The sequence below is a fragment of the Ranitomeya imitator genome, chromosome 1 (genome assembly GCF_032444005.1).
Source record: "Ranitomeya imitator isolate aRanImi1 chromosome 1, aRanImi1.pri, whole genome shotgun sequence".
NCBI lineage: Eukaryota > Metazoa > Chordata > Amphibia > Anura > Dendrobatidae > Ranitomeya > Ranitomeya imitator.
The window spans coordinates 610,060,735-610,085,565 of NC_091282.1; the positions used below are offsets into that span (position 1 = coordinate 610,060,735).

A 24,831-nucleotide genomic window follows, 5' to 3' on the forward strand; every position below is an offset into this window, starting at 1 on the left:
CATTATATCCTGATATCTCAGGACACGGGGGATTTATCATTATATCCCGATATCACAGGACACGGAGGATTTATCATTATATCCCGATATCACAGGACACGGGGATTTACCATTATATCCGATATCTCAGGACACGGGGGATTTACCATTATATCCGATATCTCAGGACACGGGGATTTACCATTATATCCAATATCTCAGGACACGGGGGATTTACCATTATATCCGATATCTCAGGACACGGGGATTTACCATTATATCCGATATCTCAGGACACGGGGGATTTAACATTATATCCGATATCTCAGGACACGGGGATTTACCATTATATCCGATATCTCAGGACACGGAGGATTTATCATTATATCCCAATATCACAGGACACGGGGATTTACCATTATATCCGATATCTCAGGACAAGGGGGATTTATCATTATATCCAATACCTCAGGACACGGGGGATTTACCATTATATCCGATATCTCAGGACATGGGGGATTTATCATTATATCCTGATACCTCAGGACACGGGGGATTTACCATTATATCCGATATCTCAGGACTCGGGGGATTTATCATTACATCCGATACCTCAGGAAACGGGGGATTTTTCATTATATCCCTATATCTCAGGACACGGGGGATTTATCATTATATCCGATATCTCAGGACACGGGGGATTTGTCATTATATCTGATATCTTAGGACATGGTGGATTTATCATTATATCCGATATCTCAGGACACGGGGATTTATCATTATATCCGATATCTCAGGACATGGTGGATTTATCATTATATCCGATATCTCAGGACATGGGAATTTATCATTATATCCGATATCTCAGGACACGGGAATTTATCATTATATCCGATATCTCAGGACACGGGGATTTATCATTATATCCGATATCTCAGGACACGGGGATTTATCATTATATCCGATATCTCAGGACACGGGGGATTTATCATTACATCCGATATCTCAGGACACGGGGGATTTATCATTATATCCGATATCCCAGGACACGGGGATTTATCATTATATCCGATATCTCAGGACATGGGGGATTTATCATTATATCCCGATATCTCAGGACATGGGGGATTTATCATTATATCCGATATCACAGGACACGGGGGATTTATCATTATATCCGATATCTCAGGACACGGGGATTTATCATTATATCCGATATCTCAGGACACGGGGGATTTATCATTATATCCGATATCTCAGGACACGGGGATTTATCAATATATCCCGATATCTCAGGACACGGGGGATTTACCATTATATCCGATATCTCAGGACACGGGGATTTATCATTATATCCGATATCTCAGGACACGGGGATTTATCATTATATCCGATACCTCAGGACACGGGGGATTTATCATTACAGTATATCCCGATATCACAGGACACGGGGGATTTATCATTACTGTATATCCGATATCTCAGGACACGGGGGATTTATCATTATATCCGATATCTCAGGACACGGAGGACTTATCATTATATCTGATATCTCAGGACACGGGGATTTATCATTATATCCGATATCTCAGGACTCAGGGGATTTATCATTACATCCGATACCTCAGGACACGGGGGATTTATCATTATATCCGATATCTCAGGACACGGGGGATTTATCGTTATATCCGATATCTCAGGACATGGGAATTTATCATTATATCCGATATCTCAGGACACGGGGATTTATCATTATATCTGATATCTCAGGACACGGGGATTTATCATTATATCTGATATCTCAGGACACGGGAATTTATCATTACATCCGATACCTCAGGAAACGGGGGATTTTTCATTATATCCCGATATCTCAGGACACGGAGGATTTATCATTATTGCCACGAATCACAGGGAGGATGTTTTTATCATCCCCACTGCTCACACCAATATGTCATGAATCGGGGTTGCTTGGTTGCCCCTGGTTCTTTCCAGAAGGGGTCTTATCTATATCCCACTTCCCTGTTCCGATTTGGAACAGGCAGCTCACCAGCGCCCCTTTACCCTCAGGTCAGACCGGGTACTGCACCTAGGATAATTATCTGCCAGAAAGGCTGCCTTACTTTGTACTGGCTAATGGGCATACTGCAGCGAGGGCAATATAACTGGAGCGCCCCCAGACGCAGGGCCACGGGTTACTCGGTACCGGTCCTCTGCTGGCTCAGTTCTGGGGATGCCACGGTGGCTGGACCCGGTCCATGACCTTGCTAAGGGGCGTCCAATGAAAGGAGGTACGAGTCTGTCAAGGTTTAGTGACGCCACCTGTGGTATTCGGTCAGGGTGACCGACGCTGCTTGGGGTCCACTGGGGTGATATGATGGCAGCTAGATGGTAAACCTTCCCACAGGTGAAGTATGTCCCCAGGGCTTCCCAGTAAGGTGGATGGTGATGGTTTGAGGTGCAGACAATAACGAGGACACAGGGTTGCAGTCTCTTTACTTCTTTACTGGTGACTTCAGGATCCTCAATCCAGAGCACAGTTAACAGGGCTGTCTGAGACCAGCCGGTCCGAAGGCACATCCAGAATTCCCTTTGCAGGTGGAAATCGTTGCCTACCACTAGCGCCTGTGTGTTGTAGTGCTTCCCTGCTGAGCATTCAGGATAGTCCTCACAACTTCTATTCTCGTTCGTTCTGTCTTGTCGCTAGGTACCTGCCAGGTTCCCACGCCTGACAGGGACCCCCCTGAATCTTCCTCGCAACACCCCCTGCCACGGGATGTTGCCTGGGCAAAACCCAGTCAGCTTCTGACTAACTTCCTATCCAACCCCTAGTTTTACCAGTGTGAGGAGTGGCCTAATAAATAAAACCTTTTGCTCCCCCTTGTGACCGGAGTGTGAAGTGTAATGTGTGCTGGTGATACCTGGTCAGATTAACTCCTTTAGTGCCATCAGACGTACCATCACTCCCCTTAGTGTCAGAGCGACACTACTGCAACGACCAGGTCTCTGGGGCGCTGCACTCCCCCCCCCGGTTAAATCCAGTACTCCTGGACTGGGAAGAAGAACAACAATACATGTTATCAAAAGACATACAAATTTTGAAATCTTGGAAACAAGTAAATATAACAATGCTTCCCTTTATGGGAAGTGAGAACACGTGAACGTTACAAACAAAAACAAGGTTAAATATTTTAAATAACACTCTGACTATAAATAACTTCTGGTATCCTGCCGGGTATTCTACTAAGTGGAAATTCTGAACAATAATTTAACTTCTCCTTTAAGGGCGTATAGGCTGAACCCACTAAAGGCTTACTATAAAGTACTATAAGGCAAACTCAACTTTTTCTTTATTTTCTAACTTCACCAATGCAGGACCGCCTAGCTCCTTGGCTGGTCCTACTGTCATTGTCGCAACCAACTATCGTTCTATGGTTCTCAGGAGGACTCTCTAACCCCTACGGGTTCACTATGTGGAAATTCGGCTTTCAACTTTTCCTGTCCTCAATCTTTGGTAACATTATTAACAGTTCCTAGATCTCAACATTATTACAATTCTAACTTTCTTAAGGCAACGTTATACTTAAGTGCAACATGTGAACATTCCCTTTAAGAGGGAACCAAGTCTTTTTGAGGTAGTGCAGATTCTCTCTATCTGCAAGTCCGTTTAAAGCAAAACCTTCTGTGCTGTATTCAGGAACAGTCTCTTCAGAAAGCTCTCCTTTTCGTAAAATCAGTAGAGGGCACCTTTAAGGAGGTGCAAACTATTTACAAGCAGCAGTTTGTGAATCATTCACTGTCCAAGATTCAGCAGTCTTTTAAACAGTGATGAACTTGCACAAAATAAAACAATAGGGATCCCGGGTAAACAAAGGGACCCCTTTAAGGATTAACCCTAGACGGGTTCAAGTAGCAAAAGAGCAGGAAACAGTTAACTATATACATGTTCAGGGTTTCGAGGTTTAGTGCTGTAACTCAGGGGGTAGCACCGGTCGAGGTAGCCCAGCTGGATACTGGCGGCTACCAGGTGCCACAAAGGTGGCTCCCTCACTCCAGATGGGGGTCTGATGGCTTTGTATATCTCTTTTCTCATCCGATGCAGTATCAATGTCACTAATCGGTTTTTCAGGTATAATCTGGGTTCGAATGTCAGTTTTGGTAGTAGGTTCAGTAGCGGCAATAATGCCCACGGTGGTAGTAGTATTAGGATTTGTCAGTTCAGAGTTAGTCTTAGTCATGTCAGCAGGTGGCGCTGCTACGGGGCCTACCAGTAGATCTTCTGTCACTGGGGCAGGGTCGGCATCCTTACCTGCCACCATGGTGTCCTGGGGGTCAGCCGACTCCGTCTCCGCTGGGATCTGGAACGCTGGATGCGGGGCCCTGCGCTGTGGCGTTGTCATCTCTGTTTGCATTATCTCGCTTTCCGGCAGTGCCTTGCTTTCTGGCTTCCGAGCGCCGGAACTTCTTTCTCGCTCCGGACCAGACGAGGCTGCCGACAGACGTCGGGTGAGGCCCCCGATGACGGTCTCCTTCCACCCGGCCTCAGTGCTCAGCTGCGTCCGCCGGAGTTGATCGCTGAGCTCGTCCACTCAGGCCTGCAGGAAGTCGGGGAGAACAGGTGACGTTCGGCCGCAGTATCTCTCTGGGTAGCTGGGGGAGTCCTCTGCTCCGACCCCACGCTCCGATCCCGGTCGGCTGGCCATGGCGTCTCCCACGTAGTTCACTTCTTCTCCCTCGTCCTTTTCCCGCTCTCCTCTTCGTGGGCGGTTTCGTTTTCTTTGTCTCCGCCTGCCATTGAGGATCAGGGTGCGGATCTCGGCTGTTGACGGACACGTCCTCAAGGTACAGAAATATTTAGACTGGGCGGCCATTGTTCTTCGCGCTTCTCAGTTCGTTCACGCCCACAACTCCACGGCCTTCTTCTCCTGCGCTCCTCGTGGCGTTGTAATGGCAGCAGTTTTGGCGGAAATCATGGCGGCTAATAGCAATACACAGTCCTTGCAATAAGTTGCAGTTCAAGCACAATTCAATCACAGTTCCAAGGCACACATGACCTGCTTCTCAGGCTTAAGTAGATCCTGTTCGTGATGCCAAGTTGGAGCGCCCCCAGACGCAGGGCCGCGGGTTACTTGGTACCGGTCCTCTGCTGGCTCAGTTCTGGGGATGTCATGGTGGCTGGACCCGGTCCGTGACCCTGCTAAGGGACGTCCAATGAAAGGAGGTACGAGTCTGTCAAGGTTTAGTGACGCCACCTGTGGTATTCGATCAGGGTGACCGACGCTGCTTGGGGTCCACTGGGGTGATGTGATGGCAGCTAGATGGTAAACCTTCCCACAGGTGAAGTATGTCCCCAGGGCTTCCCAGTAAGGTGGATGGTGATGGTGTGAGGTGCAGACAATAATGAGGACACAGGGTTGCAGTCTCTTTACCTCTTTACTGGTGACTTCAGGATCCTCAATCCAGAGCACAGTTAACAGGGCTGTCTGAGACCGGCCGGTCCGAAGGCACATCCAGAGATCCCTTTGCAGTTGGAAATCGTTGCCTACCACTAGCGCCTGTGTATTGTAGTGCTTCCCTGCTGAGCATTCGGGATAGTCCTCACAACTTCTATTCTCGTTCGTTCCAGTTCTTTCTAGTTCTTTCTATTCTCCGTCCCCCAGGTATGTTATGGCTAGAACGCACCCGTTTGACGGGTAGGCTAGGAGCTCTTCCAGCCCCTACAGACGCCCCTCTCCACGCGTTGCCCCCTATGTCTGCTTTGGTGATGTAAGGTAGACAGCCAACCTATAATTAACTGTCCTGCGGTATTTGAAGTAAGGCCTAAAGTCAGTTATTTCCTCGGTGTTCCGGACACCGGCTATAGCGCGCCTCAGTAGGATGTTGCTGTTCTCCGGGCACGACTCCTACTGGCTCTCCTTTGTGCTTGATCTCGTTTCTCACTGTCCACAATATCCTTCACTTCGTGTCCTTTCTTAGGATACCGCCGCGAGGTAGTGCAGGCGCGTTTCCGTAACGTTCTGTCTTGTCGCTAGGTACCTGCCAGGTTCCCACGCCTGACAGGGACCCCCCTGAATCTTCCCCGCAACACCCCCTGCCACGGGATGTTGCCTGGGCAAAACCCAGTCAGCTTCTGACTAACTTCCTATCCAACCCCTAGTTTTACCAGTGTGAGGAGTGGCCTAATAAATAAAACCTTTTGCTCCCCCTTGTGACCGGAGTGTGAAGTGTAATGTGTGCTGGTGATACCTGGTCAGATGAACTCCTTTAGTGCCATCAGACGTACCATCACTCCCCTTAGTGGCAGAGCGACACTACTGCAACGACCAGGTCTCTGGGGCGCTGCATAACTACTCCCGCTCAGGCGGGAACAATAATTATTATCAATGCCGTCCATGGCTACCAGGTTTCCCAAAGGCGTAGGACAAATCCGCTGCCACCAGCTCCGATTTCTTAATTAATAACAGGTCCAGAGCCATCCCAACTAATAGCATAATTCACTTCAGAGGATGTGACAGTACATTATAGAGTAAGTTAGTAATTTTAGATATTTTATTCCAAAAGATAGGCAGTGTTTACAAAAGTATAAAAATATATTATAAAAGAAGACAATTATGTACGTACAGACGATTACAAATAAAAAGGGATTAAAGTTGAAAAAAAAACACTTACAGTTATCTCATATCATTTCCGATCATGCCAAACCATGTGGCTCCGGGGAGGTGTGAACATCAGAATGTATTACAGATGTGTCTCGCAGCTAGACCCTGGAAAAAGATTAGTGAAGAGGGAGGTCTCACTTATCCCTGTTCCCAAAACCAAGGCACTCCCCCTGTGGTAACCTTACTCAGAGGCTGAATACTCCCCTTTCTTAAAGTTATGACAAGCCATTTCTATACATATCTGTCATGTCGGACGCTATTCACACTAGGGCGTCCGACAGACAGCGGTAATTCCACATTTGTCCACTATACGCTCAGTGGCGCCGGCTAGATTTTATCCAGGTTATCCAGGGTTAATCTGGCTGGTAATCTGGGTGGAGGCTGGGTCACTCCCGTGGCCTTTAGTCATTCTGGACTTTGGGCGTCGCCGATTATAGCTTGTGTCTTGTGCCTGGTGATCTCGGTCTGGAGTGGTGGTCTAGGAGTTGAAGTATTGTATCTGGTGGTGTATTATCCTTTATTATCCTTTGTCATATTTCTCCTTCCTATATTTGTGTTTATTTTTGCCCTGTGCACATCATTGTGTTTTCCTGTGTGTCTGCGGCATGGTGCGTTTTCAGTTTTCCCTGTCTGTACTTTCTGGTTAGGTTGGTGTGTGGTCACTGGGTGGCGGGTGGAGGTTTCAGCATAGGGCTGAAACAGGAGTTAGGGTCAGGCCTGGCGGCTCAGGCAAACACACCATCAGTGTAAATTCTAGGAGAGGGACAGACAGGGTTTTCCCTAGTCTGAGGGATATCGCAGAGGCCCGGGTAATCAGCTTTAGTCCCGTGACATTATTATCGGCCCAAAATAAATTTTGGATGCCATGGATCCCATGACTTCCATAACCCGCCAGTTGGAGGCGCTGTCCTTACAGGTCACTGAGTTGAAGGGGGCAGTTCAGCAACAAAGTCTTGTAGTGTCTAATGTGCAAGCTGAAATTGCAGGTAGAGTCGCAGAGCCAAAGATCCCTTTACCTGAGAGGTTTGCTGGGGAACGCAGTAATTTTGTTGTTTTTTGTGAAGCTTGCAAATTATATTTTCGTATGTGCCCGGTTTCCTCAGGTAATGAGGCTCAGCGTGTGGGCCTTGTATTGTCATTACTGAATGGAGACCCCCAAGCATGGGCGTTTTCATTACCATCTGATGCAGCTGCGTTTAACTCAGTGAAGATTTTTTTTTTCTGCTCTTGGACTCATTTATGATGATCCTGACAGACTGGCTCTAGCAGAGTCTAAAATACGCACTCTCCGCCAGGGGGAGCGAATGGCGGAGGATTACTGTTCTGAATTTCGCCGCTGGGCAGTGGACACACAATGGAATGACCCTGTGCTGCGGAGTCAATTTGTACATGGGGTTTCGAGAAGGGTTAAACAAGCCCTCCTTATGTATGAGACTCCTGCTTCTCTAGAGTCTGCCATGAGTCTTGTTGTCCACATTGATCGCTGTTTGCGTCAGGGGGCGCAAGAGACGCCGTCTATGGGGGAGGGCGTAGGTGCACGTGTGGTTGCTGCAGGTGAGCCCACGGAGCCTATGCAAATCGCAGGGGTATCACATCATCTTGCCTCCTCACTCAGGAAGCAGGGAGCCTGTTTTTGCTGTAGTAAAAAAGGGCATTATGTAAATACTTGTCCTCTGTAACGGCGGAAAACTTCTAAGCTCAGAGGGTATGGAGGAGGCCAATCTGAGCTTATGCATATCCTCCATGGGGGTCTCTCAATGTATGCTCCCTGCCAGAGTTATGGTCGCTGGCAGAGAGCTGCCAATCACTGTTTTTGTGGATAGTGGGTCAGCCACTAATCTCATTGATGCGGAGTTTGCGCACACGGCCGGGTTCTCGGTCGATAAACTGCCTCATCCTATCCGGGTGGTCACCATCAATGCTACTCCACTCCCACAGGGGGAGATTACTGAGTTTGTGGCTGAGGTTAACTCCACATTGGGGTCCTACATTCTGAGCAAGTTACATGTAGGGTGCTCAGTAATCTTCCTGCACAAATGGTTCTGGGTTTTCCATGGTTGTCTATGCATAACCCGGTGATTGACTGGAAAACTCAGGATATTATTCAGTGGAGCGGGTTTTGCCAGGAGAATTGCCTGGCCACATGTGTGTCTGCTGTGACTTCCATCATTCCTGAGTGATTTCGCAGATGTGTTCTCTGAGAAGGGTTGCTCTCAATTGCCACCACATCGACCCAATGACTGTACTATTAGGTTTAAACCAGGGGCCAAGTTGCCGAAAGCTAGGATGTTTAACATCTCTGGTCCTGAGAGGCAAGCCCTAAAGGACTACATTGCTGATTACCTGATAATCTGAGCAAAGGGCACATCAGGCCTTCGTCCTCGCCGGTGGCAGCGGGGTTCTTCTTCGTTAAGAAGAAAGATGGCGGACTACGCCCGTGTCTGGATTTTAGGGAGTTAAAACAGATTACGGTTCGTGATCTATACCCTATGCCACTGATTCCTGATTTGTTCAACCAGGTAGCTGGTGCTAAGTGGTTTTCCAAGCTTGACCTCAGGGGGGCGTACAACGTCATAAGAGTCCGTCAAGTTGATGAGTGGAAGACGGCTTTTAATACTCCTGAGGGTCATTTTGAAAATTTGGTGATGCCATTTGGGTTGACAAACACGCCTGCTGTATTCCAACATTTCATAAATGATGTGTTCTCGCATGTACTGGGGAAATTCGTTATTGTGTACCTAGATGACATTCTCATTTATTCATGCGACCGTGATACTCATTTAGAGCATGTGACGCAGGTGTTACAGCTACTCAGAGAAAATAAGCTCTATGCAAAACCTGAGAAATGTGGGTTTTTTTCGGTTCAGGAGTTGCCTTTCTTGGGTTATATTGTGTCTGCTTCAGGGTTTAAAATGGACGCTGCTAAGGTGCAAGCGGTGCTGCATTGGGAACGGCCTGATAACCTAAAAGCACTCCAGCGGTTCCTTGGATTTTCTAATTATTATAGAAAATTTATCAAAGATTTTTCTACCATTGCTAAACCGCTTACTGACATGACGAAAAAGGGTACTAATTTCTTCGCCTGGCCGGAGGCTGCTGTGCGCGCATTCGAATTTCTGAAGAACAGTTTTGCTTCGGCCCCCATTCTGGTGCAACCGGATGTATCAAAACCATTTACCGTGGAGGTCGATGCGTCTGAGCTTGGAGTGGGGGCGGTGCTGTCACAAGGCTCATCCTTGGGCGAGTTGCGTCCATGCGCCTACTTTTCCAAGAAGCTGTCGTCCGCAGGACGTAACTACGATATCGGCAACAGGGAGTTGTTGGCTATCAAGTTGGCTTTTGAGGAATGGTGACACTTCTTGGAGGGGGCAGTCCACCAGGTTACAGTTATCACCGACCATAAAAATCTGCTCTATTTAGAGTCAGCCAAGCGTCTGTCCCCCAGGCAGGCTCGCTGGGCATTGTTTTTCACGCGTTTCAATTTTTTTGTCACGTACCATCCGGGGTCTAAGAACACTAAGGCAGACGCTTTATCCAGGTGTTTTCCGGGGGGAGAACCTTGGGAAGATCCGGTACCCATCCTCCAAAAGGGTGTAGTGGTCTTGGCTCTCACGACAGAGGTTGAGGCGGAGATTGCCGAGGCTCAGGTGAAGTACCACCAGAGCTTCCCGTTAACAAATCATTTGTACCGCTCCATCTTCGCCTAAAGGTGTTGGGTGAGCATCATGATGCTGTTCTGGCTGGCCATCCAGGGGTTAGGGGTACCTTGGAGTTGGCGTTGCGTCGGTTTTGGTGGCCCAAAATCCGTCAGGACGTGGTCTCGTACGTATCAGCATGTACCACGTGTGCTAGGGCTAAGACGCCTCGCTCCTGTCCTGCTGGCTCATTACATCCTCTAGGGTTACCCAGTAGGCCATGGACGGAGATCTCCATGGATTTTATTACAGACCTATCTTCCTCTGCTGGGAACATGGTCATCTTGGTGGTTGATCGGTTCTCAAAGATGTCGCACTTTGTGTCCTTGCCTTCGTTGCCTAACGCAAAGACTCTGGATCACGTCTTTGTGCAGGAGTTGGTCAGACTTCACGGGGTCCCTTTTGACATAGTGTCTGATAGGGGTTCTCAGTTTGTGGCAAAGTTTTGGAAAGCTTTTTGCTCATGGCTGGGGATCAAGTTGTCGCATTCTTCGGCGTTTCATCCTCAGTCAAATGGTCAGACCGAGCGTATGAACCAGAATTTGGAGCAGTACTTACGCTGCTTTGTTTCTGACAACGAGGAGGAATGGTTGACGTTTCTTCCTTTGGCTGAGTTTGCCATTAACAATCACTGCCAGGAATCGTCTGGGGAGTCCCCGTTCTTTTGTGTTTACGGGCACCATCCTCAATTTTGTACTCTGCATCAGGGTGGCTCTGCTGGCGTTCCTGAGGAGGACCAGCTAGGTGCACAACTGTCATCTGTTTGGAGGAGAGTGAAACAGCGCTTGCTGAGTGTGGGTGCTAGGTACAAATGAGTGGCTGACAGTAGACGTGTGCCAGGTCCGAACCTGAGTGTGGGTGGTTGGGTGTGGTTGTCCACAAAAAACATAAAGCTCAAAGTACCATCCCTGAAATTGGGTCCAAGGTTTATTGGTCCATTTAGGGTCGCCGCCATCATTAACCCGGTAGCCTACCGATTGGTGCTTCCTAGTGTATATAAAATACACGTGTTTCACAGATCTCTGTTAAAGAAGGTGATGGGTTTCGTGGACGCGGCGTCGATGCCACCTCCAGTCTTGGTGGATGGCAATTTGGAGTTTGAAGTCTCCAAGGTGGTTGACTCTCGTATAGTGCGCCTCACATTACAATACCTGGTACACTGGCGTGGTTATGGGCCAGAGGAGAGGTCTTGGGTACCAGCTTCGGACATACATGCAGACCGGCTGGTCAGTATGTTTCACCGCTGCCATCCAGACAAGCCGGGTCCTATAAGTCGTGAGGGCCCTGGCGTCCCTCGTAGAAGGCGGGTACTGTCATGTCGGACGCTATTCATACTTGGGCGTCCGACAGACAGTGGTAATTCCACATTTGTCCACTATACGCTCAGTGGCGCCGGCTAGATTTTATCCAGGTTATCCAGGGTTAATCTGGCTGGTAATCTGGTTGGAGGCTGGGTCACGCCCGTGGCCTTTAAATAGTCATTCTGGACTTTGGGCATTGCCGATTATAGCTTGTGTCTTGTGCCTGGTGATCTCGGTCTGGAGTGGTCGTCTAGGAGTTGAAGTATCGTATCTGGTGGTGTATTATCCTTTGTCATATTTCTCCTTCCTATATTTGTGTTTATTTTTGCCCTGTGCACATTATAGTGTTTTCCTGTGTGTCTGTGGCGTGGTGCGTTTTCAGTTTTCCCTGTCTGTACTTTCTGTGTAGGTTGGTGTGTGGTCTTATCACTGGGTGGCGGGTGGAGGTTTCAGCATAGGGCTGAAACAGGAGTTAGGGTCAGGCCTGGCGGCCCAGACAAGCACACCATCAGTGTAAATTCTGGGAGAGGGACAGACAGGGTTTTCCCTAGTCTGAAGGATATCGCAGGGGCCCGGGTAATCAGCTTTAGTCTACCAAATACCCTCGTGACAATATCTTGGGGTATGAACCACATAGAAGAAAGACAAAGTTATCACTATGGTCAGCGAGACCTGGGGGTTCGTTTAAGTCAGGGGTCTCAAACTGCATTCCTCGAGGGCCGCAAACCATGCGTGTTTTCAAGATTTCCTTAGCATTGCACAAGGTGCTGTAACCATTATGTGTGTGTAGGTGATTAAATTATCACCTGTGCAGCCTATTTCTATGAATATCCTGTTTTGATATATTTGGTCTTAAAGGACCACTGTAGCTACACAAAGGGATTGCCATGCGCTGCTACTCTTTACTTTCGGTTTCATACCTGCGAACAAAGACATTCCTGAGGGAGGGGGAAAAGAGTGGCTTACAATTCCACCGTGCTGACAGGCAGAGGAACGAGGGGGGGGGGGGTTAGAGAGCCCACAGCGTGTGTCTGCCACCATGGTACCTTCTAAAAAAATTGCTCAGAACATGGCATTTTTACATTATCGTGACAATTATATCCGATATCTCAGGACACAGAGGATTTATCATTATATCCGATATCTCCGGACGTGGGGGATTTATCATTATTTCCGATATCGTAAGACATGGGGATTTATCATTATATCCCGATATCACAGGATGCAGAGGATTTATCATTATATCCCGATATCTCAGGACACAAGGAATTTATCATTATATCCCAATATATCAGGACTCAGGAATTTATCATTATATCCCGATATCTCAGAACACGGAGGATTTTTCATTTTATCCCGATATCTCAGGACACGGGGGATTTATCAATATATCTGATATCTCATGCCACGGGGGATTTATCATTATATGGCTGGAATCACACACAATGTATAAAAAATCTGTCCGATTTTGTCTTCCAAGAATCGCACAAATGTTCTCCGTATGGTGATCCGTATGTCATCCGTGTGTAATGCCAGGATGCGTTTTTCTCTCAAAAAAGTATCCATGTGTCATCCGTATGTCATCCGTATGGTGAGATTTTCTCACACAATTGCAAAATGAGCAAATAATGGCTGAGCCAATATCCTGTCACTCGCCCAATGCCTGAGAATTTCTCATAAGTCACACGGATGGTCCATGTGCTGTTCGATTGTTTTCTCACACCCATAGACTTGCATTGGCGTATCTCGGCTGAGATACGCAGACAATCGCAGCATGCTGCAATTTCACTCACAAGTATAATACGGACGAGAAAAAAAGGATGATGGGAGCTGCTCAGGCTCGGACTGGCCCACCGGGGAACCGGAGAATCCTCCGCTCCAGGCCCCCCCCCCCCCGCCGCCACCCGCCGCCCGCCTTGAATACTCACCCTGCTCCAGCAATGGTGTCGGCGTCTGCACTGCAGCTCGTCCTGAACGAGCGGTCACGTGACACCGCTCATTAAGATCATGAATATGCGCATATTCATGATCTTAATGAACGATGTCACATGACCGCTCAAGCAGGAAGAAGGTGCTGCGCCGGCGCCGCCGCCTGGAGTCGGGACAGAGCGCGAGGGATGTCGGCACGGCCGTGCAGTGGGACAGGTGAGTATGAGGGACGGGGGGATGAAGGAGGACATAAGCCGGCGCGCCGAGCAGGAGCGGGAGCAGGACCGGGTGCGGAGAGATAAGCCTGCATACAGGGGGGAATATAAGCCATGCAGGGGGGAATATAAGCCATGCATACAGATACAGGGGGGAATATGAGCCATGCAGGGGGGAATATAAGCCATGCATACAGGGGGAATATGAGCCATGCAGGGGGGAATATAAGCCATGCATACAGGGGGGAATATAAGCCATGCAGGGGGGAATATGAGCCATGCATACAGGGGGGAATATGAGCCATGCATACAGGGGTGAATATGAGCCATGCATACAGGGGGGAATATGAGCCATGCATACAGGGGGGAATATAAGCCATGCATATAGGGGGGAATATAAGCCATGCATACAGGGGGGAATATAAGCCATGCATACAGAGGCGGACTATGAGCCATGCATACAGAGGCGGATTATGAGCCATGCATACAGGGGGGAATATGAGCCATGCATACAGGGGGGAATATGAGCTATGCATACAGGGGGGAATATAAGCCATGCATACGGGGGGGAATATGAGCCATGCATACAGGGGGGAATATAAGCCATGCATACCGGGGGGAATATGAGCCATGCATGCAGGGGTGGAATATGAGCCATGCATACAGGGGGGAATATGAGCCATGCATACCGGGTGGAATATGAGCCATGCATACAGGGGCGGACTATGAGCCATGCATACAGGGGCGGACTATGAGCCATGCATACAGGGGCGGAATATGAGCCTTGCATACAGGGGGGAATATAAGCCATGCATACGGGGCGGAATATGAGCCACTCATACAGGGGGGGGATATGAGCCATGCATACATGTGGAGATATGAGTCATGCATACAGGAGGGGGTAATATGAGCAATGTATATGGGATAGGAGGGAGATGAGCCATGCATACAAGAGGGGGGGTCATTATACAGTATTGAGCATCATGTGTGGCCGTTATACAGTATGGAGCATCATGTGTGGCCAATGGACATTATACAGTATGGAGCAGCATCATGTGTGGCCGTTATACAGTATGGAGCATCATTTGTGGTCATTATACAGTATTGAGCATTATGTGGGATCATTATACAGTATGGAGAACTGTGTGGCCATTATACACTATGGAGCACTATGTGTGGGTGGTCATTATACAGTATGGAGCACTGTCTGGCCATTATACTGTATGGAGCAATGTGTGGCCATTATACACTATGGAGCATCATGTGTGGCCATTATACACTATGGAGCATCATGTGTGGCCATTATACAGTATGAAGAACTGTGTGTGGCCATTATACAGTATTGAGCATCATGTGTGGCCATTATACAGTATGGAGCACTGTGTGGCCATATTTTTGTTTGCTTATAATTATTGTATATAAAACAGTGTGATCAGCAGTGCTAAATGGCTGCGGTTGGGACGTGGATATGGGTGTGACTAGTTGTGAAATGGGTCTGGTCAGAGGCGTGGCCTAAAATTTGCCGCGGCGCACTACGCGCGCCGCAAACTTTATACCTCCTTCCCTTCTTCAAAAGTTGGGAGGTATGGTACCACATTTGCCAGATCACGGCAAGTGCCGTAAATCCCATAGGGAATGAATGAGGCCGAACGCAGTGTTGCCGTAAGTGATCCGTTACGCGGCAGATGCAGAAAAACTGCCCGATCTGCTGCAAAAGGCGACTTTCACATCAGCGATTCTTGCCAAATTCACTGCCGATAGTGTCATACTCACCAAAAGGGGAGGCAGCGCTAAAAGTGCCCAGGGCAGCAGAAACTCTAAATACGGCCCTGGGGGGCTACATTATATTCTGTGAGGGGGCTATCCCAACCCTTGCTACATTATTAAGACGTGAACTACCTTATATTATACCTTGATATTAGCGCTTTTTACCGCACAATTGGTGGTCTTGTATCTATTTCTATGTAGCTACATAGTGGGCCCCAAGAATGATTTTCTCTGGTGGGCCCAAGGTGCTCCAGTCCGACGCTGGAGCTGCTCCATAGATTAACATTGGTCCGAGTGCTATGAGACTTTTTATCGCTTAGCACTGGTCCGTATTACGCTGTAGTGTGACCCCGGCCTATCCCGATATCTCAGGACACGGGGGATTTATCATTATATCCGATATCTCAGGACACGGGGGATTTATCATTATATCCCAAGATCTCCAGACACAGGGGATTTATCATTATATTCGATATCTCAGGACACAGAGAATTTTTCATTATATCCCGATATCTCCTGATAGGGTGTTTTCATTATTGAGGCCATGCTCCTGTTGTTCATGGTATTGGACACCGGAAGGCGCAGTGGTGCAGTGTTCTCTTCGCTTCGCACACCTCCACCTCGGTACAGCAGATCAGTAGGATTGGGGCGATGTATCAGGAGCGTCCTCTGTAGCCTGGATCCATGACTCTCCCTCAGAGGTCATTTTCCTTGCATTGCCCACTGGGACTTTTACTTCTGATCTGATTCCCTTCATCTTCTTTCTTGTGAGCATTGTGTTTCTGTTCGTCATCCTTGGAGCAGCAGCATCCTTCTGACTCGTAGCATCACTGCCTCCGTTATCCCTCTCTCCTCCCTCCCTCCCTGTCATCATTGCCTCCCTCCCTCCTTCCTTCCATGAGACCTTATTCTGTGACTTACCTTGTATCCATCTACTGCTCCCTCCTGTCTCCTCACCTGGGTGTGTGCTCGCTTCCCTGGGCTCCCGTTCAGGATGTCAAGGAGATAATGAGCTTATTTGGTGCTCTTCAGTGAGGAGGGCAGAGCCAGGCTGTGCGAGAAGACAGGCCAGAGCTCTTCCAGTGATCGGAATATGGGGACCTGGCAAGGAATGTCTTACTGAGCAGCATGGAGCCTCATAATGGGCAATACTCACCAGCCAGCTGTATGATAGTGGATGGAGAGGTGAGCATGGCGAGAAAAGAGGCGGACATTCTGACGGGTGTGCAAGGCTCAGGACCCCCTACATATCCACCAGCACCTGGAACAGAACAGCACCCTACTGGAGCCAGCCAGAAGGTGCACATGCCTGGTGCCAGCCACCACAGCCCTACCGCTGGACTCAGCCCCAACCCACCTGCTTCTGGACCATCACTGTCATATACCACTAAAAGGCAGTGTCAGAGTGATCCAGCTACCAGCGTCAACCTTCCACATGGACACGGACAAAGTTCTGCTTCTGGACCTAACTCAACTCCCAATCAAAGATCTAATGAGCGATCCAGGGGACCTACCAAGTGTATTACTCCTAGTGTCCCTGCTTCCAGCAAACCTATTTCAGACATTCCACAAATATGCCCTGCCATATCCTCTGTGACCTCATCTGACTCTGGTTTTGTCCCCTCCTCTACCCCAGGTACTTCTCGTTCCCCAGGCACAGGCCTCTCCCCTGGCTCTTTACCCTCTCCTACCCCTGGTCCTGGTCCTTCCTCTAACACTGTTCCCCTTTGTGCCCATAATCCTGTGCCCTCCCTTGCCTCGGGACCTGTGATAGCTGCTCCTCTGCCATCTATTGTTACAGGACCTTCCCTACCATTTACCCCCAACGCCGTGCAATCTTTTCCAGAACTTGTTCATAGTCCTGCTTCCGATCCTATAGTGATATCCAGTTCTGATCTCCATGGATCCGAGCAGCCTTCAGCCTTAAGACTCACAGAATCTCTCACACAAGTAACCAATCCGCCTGCATGCCCTGGACCCTACTCACAGCCTTCAGCCACAGGATCAGTGCAAATGGCTGGGGTGACCTCTGTGCAGGTAACTAGACAAACAGGAACCTCAAGGTCCAGTTATATTTCAAGTCCCAACAACCCATCTGTAGGAATCAACCAAACACCTGTGTTAACATCCAATCAGCCAGTCACCTCAGGGTTAGTCCAGCCTCCCAAACCTGCACCCACTCTGCCTTTATTACCAGGCTCCAACCAACTGCTTAACCCAGGTACATGTCATTCTCCTGTTTTGGAGTCCTACCAGACTGCTTCCAGGGAGCCTCTGGTACCCACTTCCTCTCAGCCTCCGGTCCCTACTTCCACTCAGCCTCCGGTGCCCACTTCCACTCAGCCTCTGGTCCTTGCTTCCACTCAGCCTCCAGTTCCTACTTCCACCCAGCCATTGGTCCCCACTTCCACCCACCCTCCAGTCCCTTCTTCAAGTCAGTCTCTAGTTTCCTTTTTCTCTCTGCCTACAGTGCTTGCTAATAGTCCATCTCCAGCCTCCACATTTCAGCAATCTACTATAACTTTACAGAACCAGCCTTCCCCCACTGAATCCAATCAATCATGTGTCCATACCCAGAAGCCCAATCAAACCTCTGTCTTTGCAACAAACCAAGTGTCTGCCATAGGGCCCAAACAGTTTCACACCTCCGGAACTGTTCAGCTTCCCATTTCCGGTCAGTTTTCTCTTCCAGGACAGTCCCCAGCTTCCGGACCAAACCAACCTTCAGTGACAGGATTGAGTCAGACATCTTCTGGATTAAATCAGACTCCAACCTTTGGTCAGAGCCAGTCTCCAGGCTCTGGCCTAAGTCAGTCCTCCGCTCCTGGAGTGAGTTCTATGATCCCCAAGTCAGAGGCTCAAGAGCAGATCGAGATGGAGGACACAGGCACCTTCATGCAGCGCCAGTTTGGGGCCCTACTGCAGCCAGCAGTCAACAAGTTTTCTCTGCGCATGTTTGGTAGTCACAAGGCCGTGGAGATCGAACAACAGCGGGTGAAATCTGCGGGCTTCTGGATCATCCACCCATACAGTGATTTCAGGTTAGTAACTGGTGACTGCCACACATTCAGTGCAGCTTGTGTGTAAGGCTACTTTCACACATCAGGTTTTTTGCATCAGGCACAATCCAGCGACTGTTGGAAAAAACGGATCCGGCGCAGACTGTGAAAAACTGATGCGACGGATCCGTTTTTTCGACGGATACCACTAGCATATCCAGATAAATGGATAAAAAAAAATTGGAGCATGCTCAGCTTAAAAAAATGGAATCTGGTGTCAGAATCCGTCATTTTCTGGATCCGGAACCTTCCGGCTCCCATAGGCATCCATTCTAACAAACAGCCGGAAGCGCCGGATCTTTTTCGCCAGAGACAAAAAACGTTGCTATGGACGTTTTTTTCCAGAAACTGGAAACAGCAGATTTGCCGGATCCGGCGAAAACCCGGACGAAACGCAATGTCATCCGGCGCAATCCAGCACTAATACAAGTCTATGGGAAAAAAATGGATCCAGTGGCAAGATTCGCCGGATCCGTTTTTTTGAAATTTAGCCAGATTGAGCCTGACAGCGAAAACCTGATGTGTGAAAGTAGCCTAGCAATTCTTACATATTATCATCTTGTTGTTGTTATGGTCATGTATCGTGTGATCTACATACTTATCACACATGATCCCATGACACAGAGACATCATGTGATCTGCACACTCATCACACATGATCCCATGACAGACATACATGATGTTACTACAAACTTATCACACATGATGCCAGGGCGCACAAGCAACGTGTCATCTACACATTTATCACACATGATGCCAGGACACACAAGTAATGTGTTATCTACACATTTATCACACATGATGCCAGGACGCACAAGTAACGTGTGATCTACACACAAATTACATATAATGCCATAACGCACAAGTAATGTGATCTACACATTTATTACACATGATGCCAAGACGCACAAGTAATATGTGATCTACACACTTATTACACATGATGCCAGGATGCACGAGTATTGTGTGATCTACACACTCATCCCACATGATGCCAGGGCAGTCAAGTAACATGTCATCTACACATTTATCACACATCATGCCAAGACACACAAGTAACGTGTGATCTACATATTTACTACACTGTTAAAAATACTTATTTCGTATATTTATTCAAGACTCTTTACCAGATGCGATACTCCTAAGAAAATGTCATATTTCTCATAAAAAATGTAGTGGTTTATTGGATTGTCCACCAAAAAGCATCATTGCAGCAAAACATAAAATAAGTGAAATAGTTACAAAGAGATTGTCCATTTGTCCATATCAAAGTTTGTTCCCCATCTTTCCTGAGATTCTGAATGGTAAATGGCATCTGTCATGGAGCACGGTAGAAAGCCATCGAGAAGCACATGGCTAACTCACATACCAGCTGTTCATTCCATCTGAAGTCTGTGTGAGAGTGAAGAAGAAGCCCCCAAGTGACAGCCTCTCCCTCTTGTGAGTCCTGGATACATATGCAGTACCTCCCATAGAGCACTTGTTCTGTCTATATGGTGTTAACTTTTACTCTGAGCTAAATATACGGGAATAGCATAGGTAATGTCAGCGAAAGGCAATGTGCTCGGTACAGAATAAGAATAAGTCAATAATCAATAATTAATATTTAACATACACATGATGCCAGGACGCACAAGTAACGTGTGATCTACACACATTACATATGATGTCAGGACGCACAATTAACGTGTGATCTTCACATTTATTACACATGATGCCAGGACACACAAAGAACGTGTGATCTACAAAATCATCACATATAATGCCAGAACACACAAGTAATGTGTGATCTACACATTTATCACACATAATACCAGGATGCACATGTAACATGTGATCTACACATTTATCACACATGATGCCAGAATGCACATGTCATCACACATGATGCCAGGACATACAAGTAACGTGTGATCTGCACATTTACCACATACAATCCCAGGATGCACATGTAATGTGTAATCTACACACTCATCACACATAAAGCCAGGATAAACAAGTATCATGTGATCTGCACATTTATCACACATGATGCCAGGACATACAAGTATTGTGTGATCTACACATTAATCACACATGATGCTAGGACGCACAAGTAACGTGATCTACACACTGATTACATATGATGCCAGGACGCACAAGTATTGTGTGATCTACACATTTACCACACATAATCCCAGGATGCACATGTAACGTGTAATCTACACACTCATCACACATGAAGCCAGGATACACAAGTATCGTGTGATCTACACATTAATCACACATGAAGCCAGGACGTACAAGTAATGTGTGATCTACACATTTATCCCACATGATGCCAGGACAGATAAGTATGGTGTGATCTGCACATTTATCACACATGATGCCAGGACGCACAAGTAACATGTGATCTACACATTTATCATACATGATGCTAGGACACATAAGTATCGTGTGATCTGCACAGTTATTATACATGATGCCAGGATGCACAAGTAACGTCTGATCTACATACAGGTATGTATTACACATGATGCCAGGATGCACAAATAAGCTGGTATCTACACACTTATCACACATGATGCCAGGATGCACAAGTAACGTGTGATCTACATATTTATCACACATGATGCCAGAACACACAAATATCGTGTGATCTACATGCTCATCACACATGATGCCAAGGCACACCAGTATCTTGTGATCTGCACATTTATCACACATGATGCCAGGACACACACGTATCATGTGATCTACACATTTATCACATATGATGCCAGGATGCACAAGTAACGTGTGATCTAAACATTTATCACACATGATGCCAGGACACACAAGTATCGTGTAATCTACACATTTATTACACATGATGCAGGATGCACAAGTAACGTGTAATCTGCACATTTATCACACATGATGCCAGGACGCAAAAGTAATGTGTGATCTACACACATCACACATAATGCCAGGATGCACAAGTAACATGTGATCTACATATTTATCACACATGATGCCAAGACTCACAACTTTCGTGTAATCTACACATTTATTACACATGATGCAGGATGCACAAGTAACGTGTGATCTACACACTCATCACACATGATGCCAGGACACACAAGTATCTTGTGATCTGCACATTTATCACACATGATGCCAGGACACACAAGTATTGTATGATCTACACACTTCTTACACATGATATCAGGACACACAAATATCGTGTGATCTACACATTTATTACACATGATGCCAGGACGTACAAGTCAAGTGTGATCTACATATTTATCACACGTGATGCCAGGATGCACAAATAAGGTGTTATCTGCATATTTATCACACATGATGCCAGAACGCACAAATATCGTGTGATCTACACGCTCATCACACATGATGCCAGGATGCACAAGTAACGCGTGATCTACACACTCATCACACATGATGCCAGGACACATAAGTATCGTGTGATCTACACATTTATCACACATGATACTAGGACGCACAAGTAGCGTGTGATCTATACACTTATTACACATGATACTAGGACACATAAACATTGTGTGACAAGTATCGTGTGATCTACACAGTTATTACACATGATGCCAGGATGCACAAGTAACGTCTGATCTACATATTTATTACACACTAGATGGTGGCCCGATTCTAATGCATCGGGTATTCTAGAATATGTATGTAGTTTATTTATGAAGATTTTAGAATAATAAATTGAATACACAGGATTCGGCCGGCCACGACCAATTAGCGAAGCGTGGTTCAAATCCCACGCCAATTCGTAGCCAGACTGCGCCTGTCGCTGATTGTTCACGACCGGCCACAAAGTATATAGCACAGCCACATAGTATATAACAGCCCACGTAGTAAATAGCACAGCCACGTAGTATATTGCAAAGCCACGTAGTATATAGCAAAGCCACGTAGTATATAGCACAGCCATATAGTATATAACACAGCCCACGGAGTATATAGCACAGCCACATAGTATATAGCACAGTCCACGGAGTGTATAACAGCCCACATGGCATATAACACAGTCACGTAGTTTATAACAGCCCACGTAGCATATAACACAGCTCACGTAGTACATAACAGCCCACTCACACAGTATATAACACAGGCCACGTAGTGTATAACACAGACCATGTAGTGTATAACACAGGCCACTGTTGTGAATTCTGCTCTTGGGCTCCCTCCGGTGGTGATGAGTGGTAGTGCTGCTGTCTTGGGATCGCAGCATTCATCAGGTGGGTCTACTTATCGCAATTTGGTCTGGGCTATTTAGTCTGGCTTGATTCTTTGGTCAGTGCCAGTTGTCCATTGTTTTTGGAGGATTCACATCTCTGACTGGTCTCTCCTGTTTTGCAGTCCATGTCTACAAAGATAAGTTCTGGCTTTGTTTTTACAGTTCACATGCTGTGGGCTTAATAGTTCAGTGTATTTTCTTGTTTTGTCTTTTCCAGCTTTGTCTGTGTAAGGATTCCTTCAGCCTTGCTGGAATCTCTGGAGATGCAGATATTCCCTCCATTTCTTTAGTCAGATGTGGAGTTTTTGTATTTTCTGTGGTGGATATTTTCTAGTGTTTTTATACTGAATGCATAGTTCTCTGTTCTATACTTTCTATTTAGCTAGAATGGCCTCCTCTGCTAAATTCTGATTTCAGTCTGCGTATGTCATTTCCCTCTCCTCTCACAGTCAATATTTGTGGGGGCTGTCTTTCCTTTGGGGATTTTCTCTGAGGCAAGATAGTTTTCCGTTTCTATCTTTAGGGGTATTTAGTCCTCAGGCTGTGTCGAGGTGTCTAGGGAGTGTTAGGTACATCCCACGGCTACATCTAGTTGTGTTGTTAAGTTCAGGGTCTGCGTTCAGTACAGGTACCACCTTCTCCAGAGTACGTCTCATGCTGCTCCTAGGCCACCAGATCATAACAGGCCACGTAGTGTATAGCACAGCCCACGAAGTATATAGCAGAGCCACGTAGTATATTGCACAGCCGACGCAGTATATTGCACAGCCCACGTAGTACATTGCACAGCCCACGTAGTACATTGCACAACCCACGTAGAACATTGCACAGCCCACGTAGTATATTGCACAGCCCACGTAGTATATAGCACAGCCCACGTAGTATATTGCACAGCCCACATAGTATTTTGCACAGCCCACGTAGTACATTGCACAGCCCACGTAGTATATTGCACAGCCCATGTAGTATATAGCACAGCCCATGTAGTATATTGCACAGCCCACGTAGTATATAGCACAGCCAATGTAGTATATGGCACAGCCCACGTAGTATATAGCACAGCCCACGTAGTATATTGCACAGCCCATGTAGTATATTGCACAGCCCACGTAGTATATAGCACAGCCCACGTAGTATATAGCACAGCCCATGCAGTATATTGCACAGCCCACGCAGTATATAGCACAGCCCACGTAGTATATAGCACAGCCCATGTAGTATATTGCACAGCTCACGCAGTATATTGCACAGCCCATGCAGTATATAGCAATGAGGGCATCATATCCCTGTTAAAAAAAAAAAAAAAAATAGTTATATACTCACCTTCCGTCGGCCCCTGGATCCAAGCGAAGCATTTACCGATGCTCCTCGCGCGCTCTGGTCTCAAGAGTGCATTGCGGTCTCGCGAGATGATGACGTGGCGGTCTCGCGAGATGATGACGTCGCAGTCTCGCGAGACCGCTACGTCATCATCTCGCGAGACCGCAATGCATGGAGCGGCCACCGGAGCGTTGCGAGTAGCGGGAAAGGCCTGGGCTGGATCCGGAAGGTGAGTATATAATGATTTTTTATTTTTAACATTAAATCCCGCGACAATGTTGCTGATTGGTCGCGCCGGCTGGGCGCGAGCTATCAGCGAAGCGGGATTTAAATCCCGCGGCAATGGCGCTGATAGGTCGCGAGTAGAGTTTAGCGACTTTTACTTTTTTAGGATCAAGTTGGGTTTCGAGAAACTCGACTTTGTCAAAAGTCGGGTCGGGTGAAATCGACCGATTATTGCAAAAAGTCGGGGGCCGACCGAAACACGCACCCAATGCAAGTCAATGGGGAATCAAAGTCGGCAGTGAGTGGAGGACAGGAAAACACCTACAGTGTCCATTTTAATGCCAAAAACATCAATTCTTATTTCTTAAGCTTGTCAATCTTAATTTACTTTATAATAATAGTTAGGCATTGAAACAAGGGGTCATTTGGCTAAAGTTGT

The 24,831-nt window shown here is 47.2% G+C and overlaps 1 protein-coding gene across 1 annotated transcript in view; it reads left to right on the forward strand.

The window, feature by feature from the left end:
- Positions 1 to 16,176: 16,176 nt before the first annotated feature.
- Positions 16,177 to 24,831, forward strand: part of HCN3 (hyperpolarization activated cyclic nucleotide gated potassium channel 3) — a 118,543-nt gene continuing 109,888 nt past the window's right edge. The window contains exon 1 of the mRNA XM_069769278.1: positions 16,177 to 18,586. Within this exon, the coding sequence (XP_069625379.1) occupies positions 16,674 to 18,586 (1,913 nt within the window). The 5' untranslated portion in view covers positions 16,177 to 16,673. The remainder of the gene's footprint in view (positions 18,587 to 24,831) is intronic.